Below are 18,209 nucleotides of genomic sequence, written 5' to 3' on the forward strand. Positions count from 1 at the left end.
TGGTATCCCAGGCATCTGCCCTTCATTAACTGACTTACCAAACGCACAGGTCTTACTGAGTTACGTGTTTTTTTTTGCTTTACGCATGTGCTGCATTTTTCTCTAAAGGCATAAAACAGACAAGTCCGCTCCACCCCTAGCCCACCAGCCCACCCCCCCCCCTCCAAAGCTCTCCAAGTTTCTCCTCATAACTAGGCTCCAAGTGCTACAATATCCTCAATGAAAACAGTAAATGCTGGAAATACTCAATATGACACGCAGCAGATGTAGAGAGAAAAACAGGTACCAAGTTAGGGCTATCTGTACCTTGCTCATCCTGCTTTCTACACTTAATTAGCACATTCCTTTAGAAAATATCACCACCTTCAACACCTCTTTGTCCTTTTGTCTGTGACATCTTTTGCTTATCTCCACCTATCACTGGCCCTCTATCCAGCTTTTCTTGTCCCAACACCCGTCCCCCCCACCTTAAACCAGCTTATATTTTACCTCTTTTCTATTTTTCCTTAGTTCTGTTGAAGGGTCATTCGGACTTGAAACGTTAACTGTGTTCCTCTCCGCAGATGCTGCCAGACCGGCTGAGTTTTTCCAGGTATTTTTGTTTTTATTTTGGATTTCCAGTGTCCGCAGTTTTTTGCTTTTACCAAGTTAGAAATCTGTTTTGATTTGGTTTCTCGTCTCTTATGGGGAGGGAGTGATGCACGCGACGTTGCAACTCTGCATGCTAGCTTCTTTCCATTGGATCAATTTTTATGTTTTCGTAAAATGGAAATGACCTCTGCTGACTCATAATCAGATGTCCCTGGCCTGCTTAATAGCTTGATTAGCTGCATCAACAGATGAATGCTCCATAAAATGCCACAAATACTTAACCCTCTCCACTTTTATTGACTGGCACCCCTTGAGCATGTGGCTGATTTATATGCTTCCTTTACTGGCATGCCTTGCCGTTCATGAATTTGCATTACTAATGCGCGCAAAAAAACTGAGGTGGATAATTGAAAGGCAATCACTCCCGCTACAAGTTGCCGCATAAACAGCATACCGGATCCTCACTCAACAAGGAGCATGGCAATAGGGTTTGTGTCTCGTACCCACACGACACCATTTTACCTCTGCATAAAATAGAGTCAGCAGCCAGCTCGCCCTGACAGGTAGGGGACCTACCTAAAATGTGGAAGACACAGCCCAATGAGGTCATTGGCATTATATCACTGGAACAAGAGGAGGTCACTTAGCCCCTCCAGGCTGTTCCACACAATTCCATGAGATCATGGCTGATCTGTGACCTAACTCAACATATCTGCCTTCATCCTACATCATTTAGTTTTTTGTTAGTCAAAAATATTATCAATCTCAGTTTTAAGATTAACAATTGACCTAGCATCAAGCACCTTTTGTGGAAGAGAGTTCTGAACTTCTACCAACATTTGTGCATAGAAGGGCTTCCTAACTTCACTTAGAGTCTGGCTCTAATTTTTAGGTTATGCCTCTAATCCTAATGTCACTAGCCAGCAGAAGTATGTTCTCTCTATCTGTGCTATCTGTTTCCCCTTAATATCTTGGCAACTTTGATCACATCACCATTCACCTTCTAAATTCCAGGAAATACAATCCTTTGTGTAATCATTCCTCATAATTTAAATCTTAGAGTCCATGTTTCATTCTGGTGAAGCTTATAGCTCCCAATACAATTCCCACTCCAGCTCACCAACAATGACCTCATTCCCTAAACCTCAACCTCTTAGTTTAGGGTGGGTTACAGATCCAAAATATTAAAATAAGGCTCCAGAGTTAAAATAGCCCAGGGAGTTACATTGAAACCTTCAAAGGGGCGTTGTGTGTCCAGATGTGTCCAAAGTTAAAATTAGGCCAACAGTGAGGCACTAAAGGTATGGGGAAGATAGGAGCGACTGCACATTTAAACATAGCTTGGCATACTCACTCGAATTTTAATAATTCTTGTTTTAGCTCCACAGCTTTTCTTCAGTAACATCTTCTAAGAAAAATAAAATCAGATATTAAAAATTGAGTTTAAGAAAACCCACCTAGATCATTTTCAGAGATACAGAGCATAGGCCAGCACAGAATGGCACAATGCCAGACAGTATAGCACATCATAATACTGTGTTACATGCTGTATATTGCTGCATGTGGTACAATAGGAACATTAAGGAGCAGTAAATAGAATTAAGGAAAGAACTTGCCTTTCTGAAGCACCTTTCGCAGCCTCATGATGTTGCAATGTGCTTTACAGTCTATAAAGTACATCTGAAGTGTAGTCACTGTTGTCTTGTAGGAAACATGACAGCCAATTCGAATGCAGCAAAATCCCACAAACAGCAAAGTGATAATGGCCAGATAATCTGTTCTAGCAATGCTTCTTAAGGGATAAAAATCGGCCAGGACACAAGGGAGACGTGGTGCCAAGGGATCTTGATCTAAGAGAGCAGATGGGGGCCTGAGTTTAATATCTCAACCAAAAAACTTGGTGGTCCCTGGTGAAGCCGCACCTAGAGCACTACGTACAGTTTTGGTCTCCTTACTTAAGGAGGGAGATACTTGCATTGGAAGCAGTTCAGAGAAGGTTCACTCGGCTGAATCCTGGGACAAGGGGCTGGTCTTTTGAGGAAAGGCTAAGCAGACTGGGCCTCTACTCATTGGAGTTTAGAAGAATGAGAGGTGATCTTACTGAATCATTTAAGTCCTGGAAAATTAAATCAGAATGGGAAAAATAGGGACAAAAACAGAAAATGCTGGAAAACCTCCGCAGGCCTAACAGCATCTGTGAAAAGAAAGACAGAGTTAACATTTTGAGTCCGTGTGACTCTTCTTCAGAGGTCTGAAGAGCCATACAGACTCGAAATGTTAACTCTGTCTTTCTCTCCACAGATGCTATTAGACCTTCTGAGTTTTTCCAGCATTTGCCGATTTTGTTTCAGATTTCTAGCATCTGCAGTATTTTGCTTTTATCTGGGAAAAATAGGGGGCTGAGTAGAGCCAGGAAAGGTAAGCAGACAAGTGGGGGAAGAGACCTATATGTAAAGGCAGTTTTATGGTGCCCTCAAGCATTTTACTGCTCTTATAGCTCCAGATCGTCCATCCATGGCCTTCCTGGCTGTGAAATATTGAACAATAAAAATTCTTTTCCAGGAGTTCTGATGAAACGTCATCAATTTGCAATGTCAACCCTGTTTCTCTCTCTCTCTCCACAGATGCTTCCAAACCTTTTGAGTATTTCCAGCCTTTTCTGTTTATATTTTAGCTTTCCAACATCTGCGGTATTCTGCTTTCGTTCTTACTCTTGTCTCTCGTTGTGAAGGAAAGGTAGGCAATGGGAATGCTGTTAGGTGTCAGGGCAGCTCTCCTAGCTTGTGTACAGATAGTCAAAGGCAACTGCCTATTGGAAGGTGTTATTTTCCTCTTCCTCTGTAAACATCACAATGGGATGATTGAAATCATTGTGGTGCCTGGTGAGACCACACCTAAAGTGCTGTGTGTATTTGTGGTCACCTGACTAAAGGGGGGATATACTTGCATTGGGAGCGTTCAGAGGAATTTCACTGAGCTGAATCCTGGGATGAGGAGGTTTGTCTTATGAAGAATGTTTGAGCAGGTTGGGCCTATACTCATTGGAGTTTAGAAGAATGAGAGGTGATCTTATTGAAATTTCTAAGACTCTGAGGTGGCTTGACAGGGTAGATGCTGACAGAATGTTTCCCCTCGTGGGGGAATCTAGGAGCAGAGGGTGCCGTTTCAAAATAAGGCGTTTCCAATTTATGACAGAGACAAGGAGGAATTTCTTTTCTCAGAGGGTCCTGAGTCCTTGGAATTCTCATCCACAGAGAGCAGAGGAGGCTGGGTCATTGAAGGCTGAGTTAAGACAAATGTTTTGTCCACAAGGGAATCACGGGTTACGGGAAAGTGGGGTTTGGGCCATAATCAGATCAGCCGTAATCTTGTCAATTGGTGGAGTAGGATCAAACGGCCTTTTCCAGCTCCAGTTTCTTATGCTCTTATGATAGGAATTGCAGACGCAGGCATGTCCCCTCAGTCCCTCATGTGACATCCCTGAGAGTGACTCAAAAGATATTGGTTGGACTGCAGCCCTCAATAGGGGTATCAGTGAGTGATGCAGGGCGTCACATTGTGATCAGCATGTTGCCAACAAAAAGATGGCTGAGGGCAGCACCTTTAAGGAGCGGCTCACCTCTGCATTGGGAAGATGCCAGTGATCAGGAAGAACGAGATAAAATTGGAATCATACATTTGAAGTGCGGAAGGAAACTGCTTGGCCCCTAATGCTTATGTTGTCTCTTTGAGAGAGCTAACCAGTTATTCCCCTGCTCTTTCCGCATAGCCCTGCAGATTTTTTCCTTTCCAAATCTCAATGAGTAGGCCCCAACTTAAGAAACATGTCAGTACCAAATATTCCACAAAATTTAATCTTGGGAAGCACTAGTGCCTTCAACAGAACACAGGGTATGGCCTCATCCTTTTCTAACTTTCCTCTCACTCCTCCCACACCCTCTGTCTTTTTAAAAAATAAGTATCCTGGACAAAATGCTCTCATTAATTCACTCATGCACCACACAGGTTTGGGGGCTTCAAGGAAACTGGGGTGTGCTGCAGGGGAGGGGTCCTTATATAGCAGGTATTTAATGCTTTGTCAACCCTTCAAGGAGTAAAAGGTCAGAAAGGTTGATCTAAAATCTCAAGATATCTACAGTAGAATTTTTCTCTTCCCTCTCCTATTTTGTAAATAATTGCCTCAGTATCTTTTGGGATTCTGCCACCGAGTACATTGGTTAGGAGCCTCGGCCTGAATTAGCCGTCTCTCAGTTACCACGGTAACCGAATACCACAAAAGCAATCAACCCAGAAGCAGAAAATGGGTGATGAACGGGTTAAAAGGGTGAGTTTTTTCTTAATCCTTGAGCAAAATGAAAGTGTCGGTGTTGAGACTGAAGACAGAGCCTGACAGGGAGAATGACCCATTTCAACACAATAGAGTCTCGAGTAGTCTAGGCCTGGCTCTTTGTGCGAGGGAAAAACATCAACGTAGTGATGTCTGGTCTATTGTTGTATGTTTTCACCTTTACAGAAGTATATTTTCCATCAATTAAGATGATATTATGTGTCTGGAGGAGCGTGGACAAGAGAGGCCATCCCTTTCAGCTGCTTGTTCTACAGCTCACTTAGGATCCTGGCACCACAAAAGCTGCAAACAATATAAAAGCTGTCACAGTCAGAAACACAAGTTCTCCATGACACATTTCCAATAGTCTCTGATGTGGCTGCTCTGTGACCTGCTACCCAATCATACTGAAATCTAAGAAAGAAAGAAGAGGGGCTCCCAAGGGTTGAACGTGGCCTTGGACCTATCCTTGATCCCCTCCCTACCTACGTGTTGTCCCTCACACATCATCCACGGGCATGGTCAGCTTAGGCATGTATGCTAATGCTTCCAAAAGTCTACTACTCCAAAACTCCCCTTGATCTCTGCACTGCCCCTGTCTCACCAGAATGTTTGCCTTATTCGGATGAACCACAAACCCAACATTGGAAAGGCTGAAGTCATCGCCTGCAAACAAATTCCACACCAATGCCATTGACTCCAGCCCCTCCTTCAGGCCGTCACACCGAAGCAGACCATTCACTATCCTGGCTCTCTATTCAACACAGAGATTTCAATGCCGTGACCAGTCCAAGGCCACTTACCTCCGCAAAACTGACCGTGCTTGCCCGACAGCAACGCTTTTTAAAAATGTGTTCATTGATGGGGTATGAGCATGGCTGGCTAGGCCAACATTTATTACCCATCCATGTGCCTTATGCTGCCCACAGACTCAATGAGTGCTATGGTCTTTTTAATATCCTCCTTTCCTCCCAAAACTGCACTCTATGCAATCTGTCCCCCACGGTGTCCCGTTTGACTATCGCCCCTGTCCTAGGGTTGCCAACCCTCCAGGATTGCCCTGGAGTCTTCAGGAATTGAAGGTCAATCTCCAGGACACAGCTGTGTGCAACCCTGGAGAAAAATCATAAAGACATTAAAAAAAATTGGGTTTTTTTTTTTGGTCATTTTCTTTGAACATTTCCCTTTAACCGGGTATAAAAATATTGAAAATGGGAAATAAAGGCCGTTCAGCTGACAGTCATGTGTCATCCAATTGGGTAATGAGTCCTTTTGCTTTCCGATTGGCATAGGAAGGCAGCACGACTCAAGGATGGATGTGTTGGTCGACTAACGGCTGGAGGGTGGGGGCAGGTTGTAACAAACCCTCCAGGAATACATTTAATCGCAGTTGGCAGCCCTACCCTGTCTGAAATAAGCATATCCTAAATGACAAAGTTCTTGAGAATCTAGGGGGTGCTGATTTTAAGGGTTGGGGGTGCAGCGAAAAGGATCATAATGGGATTCTGAGTTTTACACATTAGGGGAAGTGAATGTGCAAAATAAGGAAGTGAAGCTGAATTTGTACATCGCATTGGTTAAACCCAAAATAGAGCACTGCATGCAGTTCTGGGGTTGCCATTGTAGGAAGGAATGGTGCTGTCAATGAGGAGGTGACAGTTATAAAGAGAGACTTAAACACTCGAGGCTATTTTCACTGGGACAGATGGATGGGGTGAGGGGAGCAGGGGAAATTCCTAAAATATAAGCTAAAAATGGCAAATATTTTGAGAGGGCAAAAATACTGAATGTAAAATTGTTTCCACTGGTCAGAAAATCAGTAACAAGGGGACAGAGGGTGAGCATTAGAACACAGGAGCAAATATGAAAAAAATTCCATGGGGAAGGTTCGGGGGAATATTAGAACATGGTGTGTTTTACCGTGGCTATGGGTATAAGAAATAGGTGCAGGAGTAGGCCATTCAGCCCATGGAACCTGCACCTATCCTGTCCTGGATGGTGTCATGCTTCTTGAGTGCTGTTGGAGCTGCACCCATCCAGGCGAGTGGAGAGTATTCCATCAATCTCCTGACTTGTGCCATGTAGATGGTGAACAGGCTTTGGAAAGTCAGGAGGTGAGTTACTCTCCACAGAATACCCAGCTTCTGACATGATTTTTTATTTTATTCATTCATGGGATGTGGGCGTGGCTGGCTGGGCCAGCGTTTATTGCCCATGCCTAGTTGCCCTTGAGAAGGTGGTGGTGAGCTGCCTTTTTGAACTGCTGCAGTCCCTGTGGTATAGGTACACCCTCAGTGCTGTTAGGAAGGGAGTTCCAGGATTTTGACCCAGCAACAGTGAAGGAACAGCGATATATTTCCAAGTCAGAGAGGTGAGTGAATTGGAGGGGAACTTCCAGGTGGTGATGTTCCCATCTATCTACTGCCCTTGTCCTTCTAGATGGTAGTGGTTGTGGGTTTGGAAGGTGCTGTCGAAGGAGCCTTGGTGAATTCCTGCAATACATCTTGTAAATGGTACACACTGCTGCTACTGTGCGTTGGTGGTGGAGAGAGTGAATGTTTGTGGATAAGGAGCCAACGAAGCAAGCTTGTTTGTCTTTTGACTGTTTCCAGCTTTTTGAGTGTTGTTGGAGCTGCACTCATCCAGGCAAGTGGGGAGTGTTCCATTACACTCCTGACTTGTGCCTTTGAGTTACTCACTGCAGGATTCCTAGCCTCTGACCTGCTCTTATAGCCACAGTATTTATATGGCTAGGCCAGTTCAGTTTCTGGTCAATGGTAACCCCCAGGATGTTGATCGTGGGGGATTCAGTGATGGTAATGCCATTGAACATCAAGGAGCGATGGTTGGATTCTCTCTTGTTGGAGATAGTCATTGCCTGACGCTTGTGTGGCGTGAATGTTTCTTGCCACTTGTCAGCCTAAGCCTGCTTATCATCCAGGTCTTGCTGCATTTGGACAAGGACTGCTTCAGTATCTGAGGAGTCACAAATGGTGCTGAACATTGTGCAATCATCAGCAAACATTCCCACTTCCGACCTTATGATGCAAGGAAGGTCATTGATGAAGCAGCTGAAGATGGTTGGGCCAAGGACACTACCCTGAGGAACTCCTGTAGTGATGTCCTGGAGCTGAGATGACTGACCTCCAACAGCCACAATCATCTTCCTTTGCACTAGGTATGACTCCAAGCAGCGGATAATTTTCCCCAGTTCCCATTGACTCCAGTTTTGCTAGGGCTCCTTGATGCCACACTTGATCAAATGCCTTGATTTCAAGAGCAGTCACTCTCACCTCACCTCTGGAGTTCAGCTCCTTTGTACAGTTGATCCTTAAATTTCATCTAAACTGCATTCACTTGCCAGGCTCAGCACAGTGCAAAGGAGAGACTCATAATCCAGATTTCCTCCTCTTTGATATTGCCCAGGCATAGAACATTAAAATCAAAAGTCCGAGATGGAAATCACCTAACCATTTTGCCTCGAGGCTCTGAGCAACATTGACACAATCCCGGAAGTAGATTGTCTATCCTACTCTTTCATGGGCTGGGGATAGCAGAGAGGACTAAGTTAAAGGAAGAAAAGTACATCTGGCTGCATGTGTTTCAATCCCACTGCTTAATTACAATATCCAGCCTAGTCAGGGGTCTATTAATTCATAACAAGGTCCCAGAAAAACAATAACATGTTTCATTTATTGAAAAACAAATGATGAAGAATTGGAAGAAAAAAAAAGGCATTAATTTCAAGTCTCATCAACTCAACTTAAGGCCAACCCAGTCTGACAGGGCTGCAGATCTGTACGTCTTGAACTAGTTAACGGCAGCGTGCCTCCAAACAGGGAGAACAATGGGGCAGAGGGGACGTCTGATGCAGCAGATGACAGGAGCACAAGGAGAGGAAGGAGGGGGTGCTGTGATGGGGGCAGGGAGAGGGGTTGGCGTGAGGAGGGGTTTCGTGTCTGAGTAAAGTTCAACTGCACGGAAGCAGCAGTGGATAGGTGTGGGTGGCCGAAAGCGGTGGGGTGGAGAGTGGGAGTTTATTCTGGGGCATGGAACAATAGGAATTGTGTCTTTGCCGCCCTATCATCAGCCAAGACATCTGCTCTCGAGCTATTTGTCCTCTCTCTCTCTCTCTCTCTCACTCAATCCCAGACTTTACCCCCTTTCTAATCAGCAGTGGTCTGAAGGGCCTTGCACTTCAGCAGTAATCCTTCTGAGCTGTAGCTGAATATAATAGCTGCTCTGTGACTCGACAGCCTGCACAGAATGCAGCCAAACCATGTAAAGAAGCAGGAGCGACTATGTTAATCTGTATAATCTACACGTTAAAACTCTTAATTCTGTCTCTCAGCCTTCCATTTCAAACACACTCAAGACAAAAGATGCAGCAAACACTTAAGACATATAAACACTTTGCAAATCCCAACAGAGGAGCCTAGTGTCTGTAGACTGACTGAGTGACAGTACATGTTAGATCCCTTGAGAAATGTATTAAACTGAGTTTGCATATTTGTCTTTTATTATACCTTTCCCTCTCCCCCACCCCAACCCCACTCTATCCCAGTTCCAAAAGGCACTGACTCCTTGCGGAGTTACTGTTTCAAAGGCAGTGGGGTTTACACTCTGTTAATTTGCCCAAAAGTGGCCATTATTTATATATATGCCTCAACCCTGATGCCAAAAGTTTTCTCCTGCAATAATTCTCACCCAACGTCCAGCAAGGGTGGCTGGGTGACTATCAGGAGTTTCCCCTTCCTAACCCAGACATCTCAGCTAACCTTAGCACACATTCCTATTAAGTCAGCACAGATCCTGATCTCAGCATTGAAACACTTCCACTCCAGTTTACTTATTGCCTGGTTACAAAACAGGGGGCTGCCCCCACCACCCCCACCCCATAACCCTTCCTGTATCCATTAACTCTGGGGAATTCAAGTCTTTACATCATTGCACTCAATGGAATTTCTCTCCCCAATTTGGTCTCTCAGATTCTCGCCAGGCTATAATTCCTCCTGTACTCAACCGTAATTCACTGGTCTCATGAAAGGCCTCAAGTCTAGTGGCAGAATTCTCTTTGTTTCTCCCCCAAGGCCACCTGGAAGAGGAATGGGAAAGGTGATCCGACCTGGATTAGCCAGTGTTCCCTCCCTGGTGCGGTGAATGGGGAACAAGGGAATGCAGTTAAGGATTGGGGTTAACCCAGTTTTCTTGCATCCAGCAACACTTGGCTTGGGCTACAGGTGAGAGCAAAGCTGGGCAACAAAGAAGTCCCATCAAAACTTGCATTGCCCCTTTCTTGAACCAAGGACATCGCAAGTGCTTTACAGCCAACGAAGTGCCTTTTTAAAATGTAGTTCATGGTTCCAATAGGAAGCGCAGCAGGCCATTTGCACACATCAAGATCCCACAAAGAGCAATGAGATAACAATCAAATAATCTGTTTTCCTGATGTTGGTTGAAGGATTGATATTGGTCAGAAACTCCACTGTGCAGATGCTTACCGGCAATGAAAGGTGCATAACTTCCACTGAGCTCCCCTGCACCATCTTCAAAATAGTGCCATGAGATCTTTTACATCCATCCAATAGGGCAGATGGGCCTTCGAGTTTACCGCCATTTAACGATGTAGACTTAGACGTATCCATGGTAGGGGAATGGAGGGGGAAGGTTGATGTAAGCGTGCAATTTGAAACTATTTGAGTGAGTTACTACAGCAGGAGGTGAAAAGTCAAACATGAATTTTCATGTTCAATAATGTAAGCACCAAAGACAAACGAGCTGTTCAGAGAGATCGAACAAGCAGCGTCTTTGAGAGGTTAAAGTCCTTGATCCGAAGGGGTTCAGTGTGTCGCAGATGGTCCATCACTGTGGAAGGAGACTGGCTGCTCTGCATGTTTATTCGTCAATCCCTCTAACGGGCCTTTGTGGCCATAGGATTAGAAGCTCAATCCCTGCAAATAGGGATTTGCTGTTCTCAAGTACATGTCCAAACCCTGTAAACAGGGATGCTATTCTGGAATTAGGATCCCAATCCCTGTAAACGGGGATTAGTGGCTAAGGGAGTTAGCATCTTCAAATCCTGTTTTACAAGGAACTCCCTCCCTAACAGCACTGTGGGTGTGCCTACACCCCAGGGACTGCAGTGTTCAAAAAGGTGGCTCACCACCACCTTCTCAAGGGCAATTAGTTTCAGGCAATCAAGGTAGGTCTTGCCAGCAACACCCACATCCCCAGAATGTTTTTTTAAACCATGTTGCTAACATGGAGTGATATCATCTACAGTAGGCGGAATATAGTATAATAGGGTGCATGGCCAAACTTGACACTCCTAGTGTCTCGCCCTCAAACAAAAAGGGACAGACAATTCCAATCCCCTCCCCCAGCTGCAACACAACAGGTTGGCAAAACACAGGAACTCACCCAAACAAACCAGGACCCAGACACTTGAGAACTGAGCCCTTAATCTGCAGACTGGATGATGATGAAAACAGCATCTGTTTGAAACAATCATTAAGTATCCACAGGACTCTCCGGCCCTGATCACACCACAACAATAGAGCTCTTGTGTCAGGGCCACAGCAACACGCTTGCAGTGCTTTTTTTTAAGCTGGTGACAGTGCACAATGGGTTCTTGAGACAGGGGCACATTCGCAATGTTGCTTTAACCTTGTCTTACTGTCCTAAAAGGATCTAATTTTGTGAGAAGTGCCAATACTTCATACACACTCATCAATCAGGACTCCAAAAGGGACCTATGGTAAAGAAGAATGTGCATTTATATAGCACTTTTTCACTATTTCAGGACATTGCAAAGCGTTTAACGGACAATGAAGTACTTTTGAAAAGCAGTCACTGTTGTAATATGGCAGCCAATTTGTACAAAGTGAGCTCTCACAAACAACAATATGACAAGCACCAAATAAGCTTCTTTTTTAAATAAATTGACTTGTTCTAGGGATAAATATTGGCCGGGACATCAGGGAGAACACCCTTGCTCTTTTTTGAAATAGTGCCATTTTACTTCCAGCTAAGAGTGCAGACAGGGCCTCGGCTTAACGTCTCATCTGAAAGATGGTCCCTCCTGGAGCAGCAATCCCTCCAGTCAGCACTGGAATCTAGATTTTGTGCACAAGTGTCTACAGCAGGACTTGAACCCACAACGTCTTGACTCAGAAACAAGTGTGTTACCAGCTGAGAAATCACAGAAAATTTACAACGCAGGAGGCCATTCAGCCCAGCGTGTCGATGCCGGTCATCAAAGAGCCACCCGGCCTAAGCTCCAGCCCCCGGCACTAGGTCCATAGACCTGCAAGTCACCATTAGTAAACATGAAGCCAGAAGTACAACAGGGCAAAGTTTAATCCACAGACTATGAGCCAAGGTCAAAAGTTTTGCTGCCACCCTCGTAATGCATCTGCGCTGGTTGCTGTGGATCGCCCTGTGTATTCCTGGACTTGTTCTTCCCTCCAGTAGAATCCAACCTAGGGCACCTGTGCTTTAAAAGCAGTCAAAACAACAAAGGATGTCTTCAACATCTTCCTATTTCAGAAATATAGGAACAGGAGGAGGCCATACAGCACAACAAGCCTGTCCCACCATCAAATAAGATCATGGCTGGTGTGTGACCTAACTCCAAACATCCATCTTTGCCCCATCACCATTAATACCTTTGGTTAACAGAAATCTATCAACCTTAAGAGCTAAAATAGTTTCCAAATTTCACTCCTGAAAAATCTGGCTCTAAATTTTAGACTGTGTTGCCAGGCCCAGACTCCCCAACCAGCAGAAATATGGACTTCGGGACCAAAAGTAGGTCCTGAGCGCACACTTACAGGCAGTGCAGCCTCCTCACTGGCCACCTCCGCACTCAGCATCCTATTAAGAATGGCGGGTGGGCTTTCGATGCTGCCTGCCCAGAGCTCCAGCAGCTCTGGAGTCTCAGCAGGCCACTGGAGGGGTGGGACCTGCTAAGACAGACCAGAGGCTGAATGTGCCCGAGCTTGGAGGGGCTCTCAGAGGCACATATTTAAAGTTAGTGATTAAGGATGAAGCGGTTAAGCCCCTTGAAGTGGAGGGGAAAACTCCTCTGGGTGGATCATTTGGGCCCGTGCGTGTGGCCTTTCTTGATGGCGGCCCCCTCTTTCAGGGATAGCTCCGATGGCACCCTGCCTCCCCCCCAGCGCAGGGAAGGCGCCTCCATGGTCTCCACATAGGGTGGGGAACTGCTGCCATTTTATCCCCAAGATTGAGCCTAGATAGGTCCAAAATCACATTAATTGGACACTTGCCTCTTTGCTGCAGGCATTTAATCCGGTTCCCCAACCACCCATAGAAAACTTCCCTGGAGACTTCCCCACCCCACAGACTCCAAGTCCACCATTGCAGGGTTAGGAAAATTCACCCCAGCTTCTTTCCATCTATCCTGTCTATTCTCCTTAATATCTTGAAAGACTTATCAAATCACCCCTTCACCTTCTGAGCTGCGGGGAATACAACCCAGGTTTGTATTATCGCTCCTTGTAATTTAACCCTTAGAATTGAGGCATCATTGCCTCCAAGACCAATTTATTCTTCCAAAGGTGCAGAATCCAGAACTGCTCGCAGTACTTCAGGGCTTTGTACAGCTGAAACATGACCACAACCAGCAAAGGAGAACGACCAACAATGTTTTCAAAAACAACATGATGCACTGGCTTCACTTGATCTATGTTAGGATTCTAGCCCATCTCACCAACGACTGCACAAGAAAGGGTGCTGTGAGTGAAGTAAAATATGTAAATTCAGGTCAAATCCCTCCACAACTGATTCAGTATTGTCGCTTAATAGCCAGGAAAAAGCTCCTTGTTCAAATGGCCTTAGCAACTCACTTGGCTAACTTGAGCTGCCATGGTGTTAATCCCCCCTCACTCAATGGTAAACTCATTCACAAGAAGACAGATCCAACAGCTCATCGAAAATTTTGATGGCTCACTCACAGGGCTTGGCAGCTCATATGTTTAGCAGGGAACCTGCGCATGGAAAGCCAGGGTCAGAACAATAAATGAAGACTTGAGAATCGCAAGCCAATCTGTTCTTCTGAATAATTCCAGATTAGAGTCCAATGTTCATTTGTCTTCTTGCCAATTTTCTCTGCTTTCCTGATGGTGTTGGCTTCTGGTTAGGGCTTGGTTCCACAGATGTCAAGCGTCCTTCGCTTGTTGGAGGTCAATCATCTCAGTCCCAGGACATCACTGCAGGAGGTCTTCAGTGTAGTGCCCGAGGCTCAACAATCTTCAGCTGCTTCATCAGTGACATTTCCTCCATCATAAATTCAGAAGTGAGGATGTTCATTGATGATTGCACAATGTTCAGCACCGTTCATGACTCCTCAGATACTGAAGCAGTCCATGTCCAAATGCAGCAAGACCTGAACAATATCCAGGCTTGGGCTGACAAGTGGCAAGTAATATTCGCACCACACAAGTGACAGGCAATGACCATCTCCAACAAGAGAGAATCCAACCATCGCCCCTTGATGTCCAATGGTATTACCATCACTGAATCCCCCACTATCAACATCCTGGGGATTACTATTGACCGGAACCTGAACTGGACTAGCCATTCAAATACTGTGGCTAAAAGCAGGTCACAGGCTAGGAATCGTGCAACGAGTAACTCATCTCATGACTCCCAAAGCCTGTACACCATCTACAAGATTCAAGTCAGGAATATTCCCCATTTTCCTGGATGAATGCAGCACCAACAACACTCAAGAAGCTCAACACCATCCAGAATAAAGCAGTTCATTTAATCGTCACACTTTCCACAATCTTAAACATTCAATCCCTCCACCACCAGCACGCAGTGCTGTACGTTGCACAAAATTTCCAATGCTTGTTCAGCAGCACCTCCCAGACCCAAACCCACGACCTCTGACCTCTACCACCAAGATGGACAAGGGCAGCAGATGCATGGGAACACCACCACCTGCAAGTTCCCTCCAAGCCACTCACCATCCTGATTTGGATATTCACTGTTCCTTCATCAGCGGGACAAAATTCTGGAACTCCCCATCTGACAGCATTGCAGTCGCATGGAGAGTAGTGGTTCAAGAAGGCAGCCCATCACTAGTTTCTCAACGACAACTAGAGTTAGTCAATAAATGTTAGCCTTGCCAGTGACATCCACATTTCAAAGAATAATAATATAAAGTGTAGCGTACAAGCATAGAGCCTTATTTTATATACTTTTTAGTACATCTGATATGTGGCCTCTACACCTGAGGCGTGGCTAATGGCCAGCGCTGTTCCAAGGGTGAGTTTGAGGGGGTGGGCTGAGGGGCTTAGATTTTCATGAGTAATTTGCACAGCAGCATCATTGCCAACACACTGCACGTGTTGAGGAAACAGACAACAGTAACCTCTTCCCCCGTCCAAAATTATATCTTCTTTCCATTCACACCCACTGCAATTTACCATCAAACAAATAGAAAACCAATAGCAACATGACAGTGTTGATAAAATTGGAGAACTTTCTTTTTAAACAACCTTCACATCCTGTGGAATAAAAGCAAAAGCTTTAACTTATGACTACGCATGTGTATATATAATCTAATATATATATACACATATATATAATATGTGTATATATATTTTTACACACACTGTACGTACACACTCGCACAACAATGTGAGTATGTTTTCGAAGGAGAGGGATCAGAAAGCAAATCTGTGAACAAATCTGGCTGCAGAATCTCGTGTGTTTTTCCCCTCCGTTTCTCTTCCTCTCTCTGTCTTTCACCTCAACACTCACTGGCCTGTCTTGAACACTTGTTCCATTCACACCAGCCTCTCCATGCCTGTTTCCTGCCTCATCCTCCCACCACTGGCTGCCTGCCCTCCCCCCACCCCCTTGGCACTGACTGATCTGCCCTGGGCACTTGTTCCAGCCTCATCTTGCAGCAGCATCTCCCGTGCCCTAATAGAAACCAGCTCTAAAGTATCAGCTGCCAGCTTTGGGAGGGTGGGAGGGGGAGGATTTCCTCAAAATTCCACCAGAGTATGAATCTGTCAGTCTCTTTTAAATCCTTCTTTCTTCTGCCTGCCAAGCTGGAGAGCAGATATCAAAGAAAGAAGAAAAAAAATAAGCCCTTCTCGGCAAGGAGAAAGCATCATTCATGGTGGAAATGCAAGCAGTCTTGGCTTCCACACACAATGTCTCCTGTATAAGTCAAGCTTTGAAAAATATATTTTGGTCCTGGGATACTGCTGTGGTGCGGCGGTGGTGGAGAGGGCATTAGAACCCTTGACCATGCGCAAGCGCCTCTTATGAAACAAGAGCAGAAAACGCTGACAACTCCATGGAAGAGAAGAGACAGGTTAACGCATCGGATAGGTGCCCTTTGCTATAGCAGAGGGATAAAAGCCGAAGGGTTTTCACCCGAAAACGTTAATAGCCTGCCTTACCACTTTTCTGTTTTTGTTTAATAGTCTGGCGATCCTCCGACCTCCCGGTGACCCCGTCCCCCCCCCAGCCACCGAGAAGTCAGAAGTTTACATCTCAGATTCCGTGTAGAAGTACACAGAAGTCACAAGACGAAAACAGGCCTTTCAGCCTGGTCTGTTACCATGTTACCTTTCCACATCGCCAAATAGGCCAAACCATATTTACTCACATTATTCCCATATAGTTTTAAACTCTTTTCCTTCATCCACCTATCCAATCTAATCTAGAACATTGACATTGTTTCGGCCTTAAACACTAACCCTGAAGTAAATGCCACATCATCAGACCTCTGTGTGATGCTGTGTCTCCAGCCCTTCATTTTAAATCCCTTAACATTTTAACTTGTGTCTACGCCCCAACATTTACAATCTTTCAACTACTAGAGATAGATTACTTTTATCTGCTCTGACCCATACTTTCATAAGTTTTAAACATTTTTATTGTACCATTCCATAATCTGCATTATCCTAACAAATAAAAACACCTCTTTCTTTAAAATCTTTCCTTATTTTTGCAGTCACCCAAATCTTCCAATTATTGTGGCCTATCTCCTTCCAGTTATCCACTGTCATTTCAATCTTTGCCTTCAAAAAGAATTTGGAAATATACTTGAAAAGAAGGGATTTGCAGGACAAGAGGAGGGAACTGGGACTAATTGGACATTTCTTTCAAACAGCTGGCTCAGGCATGATGGGCCGAATGATGTCCCTCTGTGCTGTTAAGACTCTTACCTGACTTCTTAAATTGTAATGGCATGAAAATTCAGGGTTTGCGCATTTTACCCAATGTGGGCTTCCAGGGGGTGAAGAATTTACCATTTCCCCTAATCTCCTGAGCCTTTTGTGTGAAATTGTGTTCATTAGAAATAAAACCAATTTCAAGTGCTCCCAGCTCAGGCATGGCTTGATACTCAAAAGAGCACACACTGCTCTACCCCAACAATGCACATTAGACACATCGACACAAGGACTGAACACCTATTAATACCCCAGTGTCACCTTCTCAGTGTCACGTCCTGCAGCCTATCATAGTCAGATGTGAAGTGAGAGTGAATACTGTTGACATCAAGCAGCGTTTAACTGAATGTAACGTCAAGAGTCCTAGCAAAACTGGAGTCAATGTGAATCAGGGGGTAAACTCTCCACTGTCTGGAGTCATACCTAGCACAAAGGAAGATGGTTGTGGTTACTGGAGGCCAATCATCTCAGTCCCAGGACATCACTGCAGGAGTTCCTCAGGGTAGTGTCCTAGGCCCACCCATCTTCAGCTGCTTCATCACTGACATGCCCTCCATCATAAGGTCAGAAGTGGGGATGTTCGCTGATGGTTACACAATGTTCAGAACCATTCGCGACTCCTCAGATACTGAAGCAGTCCACGCCCAAATGCAGCAAGAGCTGAACAATATTCAGACTTGAGCTGATGAGTGGCAAATAACATTCATGCCACACAAGTGCCTGGCAGTGACCATCTCCAATAAGAGAGAATCTAACTATTGCCCCTTGACATTCAATCGCATTTGCATCACTGAATCCCCACTATCAACATCCAAGGGGTTATCTTTGACCAGAAACTCTGCCATTGGTCAGATTCTGGGAACTCTGTGGTGAGTAACTCTGTCTCTGGTCAGTCCACACGTGTGAGAGGCTGAAAGAACGCACAGTAATGATGCTGCTATGGGTCTGTCCTTGCAATTCGGGCCGGATGGTTTAGCCCACCCTATCGATCAGTTGGCAAATAAACAAAAGCACCAAACCTCACAGCCCAGCAACCAAAGATCATAGCTCCCAGGAGAGCCTCTCGATTC

General features: G+C 45.1%; 1 protein-coding gene across 1 annotated transcript in view; it reads right to left on the reverse strand.

Moving 5' to 3' along the window:
• si:dkey-16j16.4 overlaps positions 1–18,209 on the reverse strand; it is a 105,057-nt gene that overhangs the window by 24,424 nt on the left and 62,424 nt on the right. The window contains exon 4 of the mRNA XM_041188551.1: positions 1,946–1,999. Coding sequence (XP_041044485.1) covers positions 1,946–1,999 — 54 coding nt within the window. The remainder of the gene's footprint in view (positions 1–1,945; positions 2,000–18,209) is intronic.

Source organism: Carcharodon carcharias, chromosome 5 (genome assembly GCF_017639515.1).
Source record: "Carcharodon carcharias isolate sCarCar2 chromosome 5, sCarCar2.pri, whole genome shotgun sequence".
Lineage (NCBI taxonomy): Eukaryota > Metazoa > Chordata > Chondrichthyes > Lamniformes > Lamnidae > Carcharodon > Carcharodon carcharias.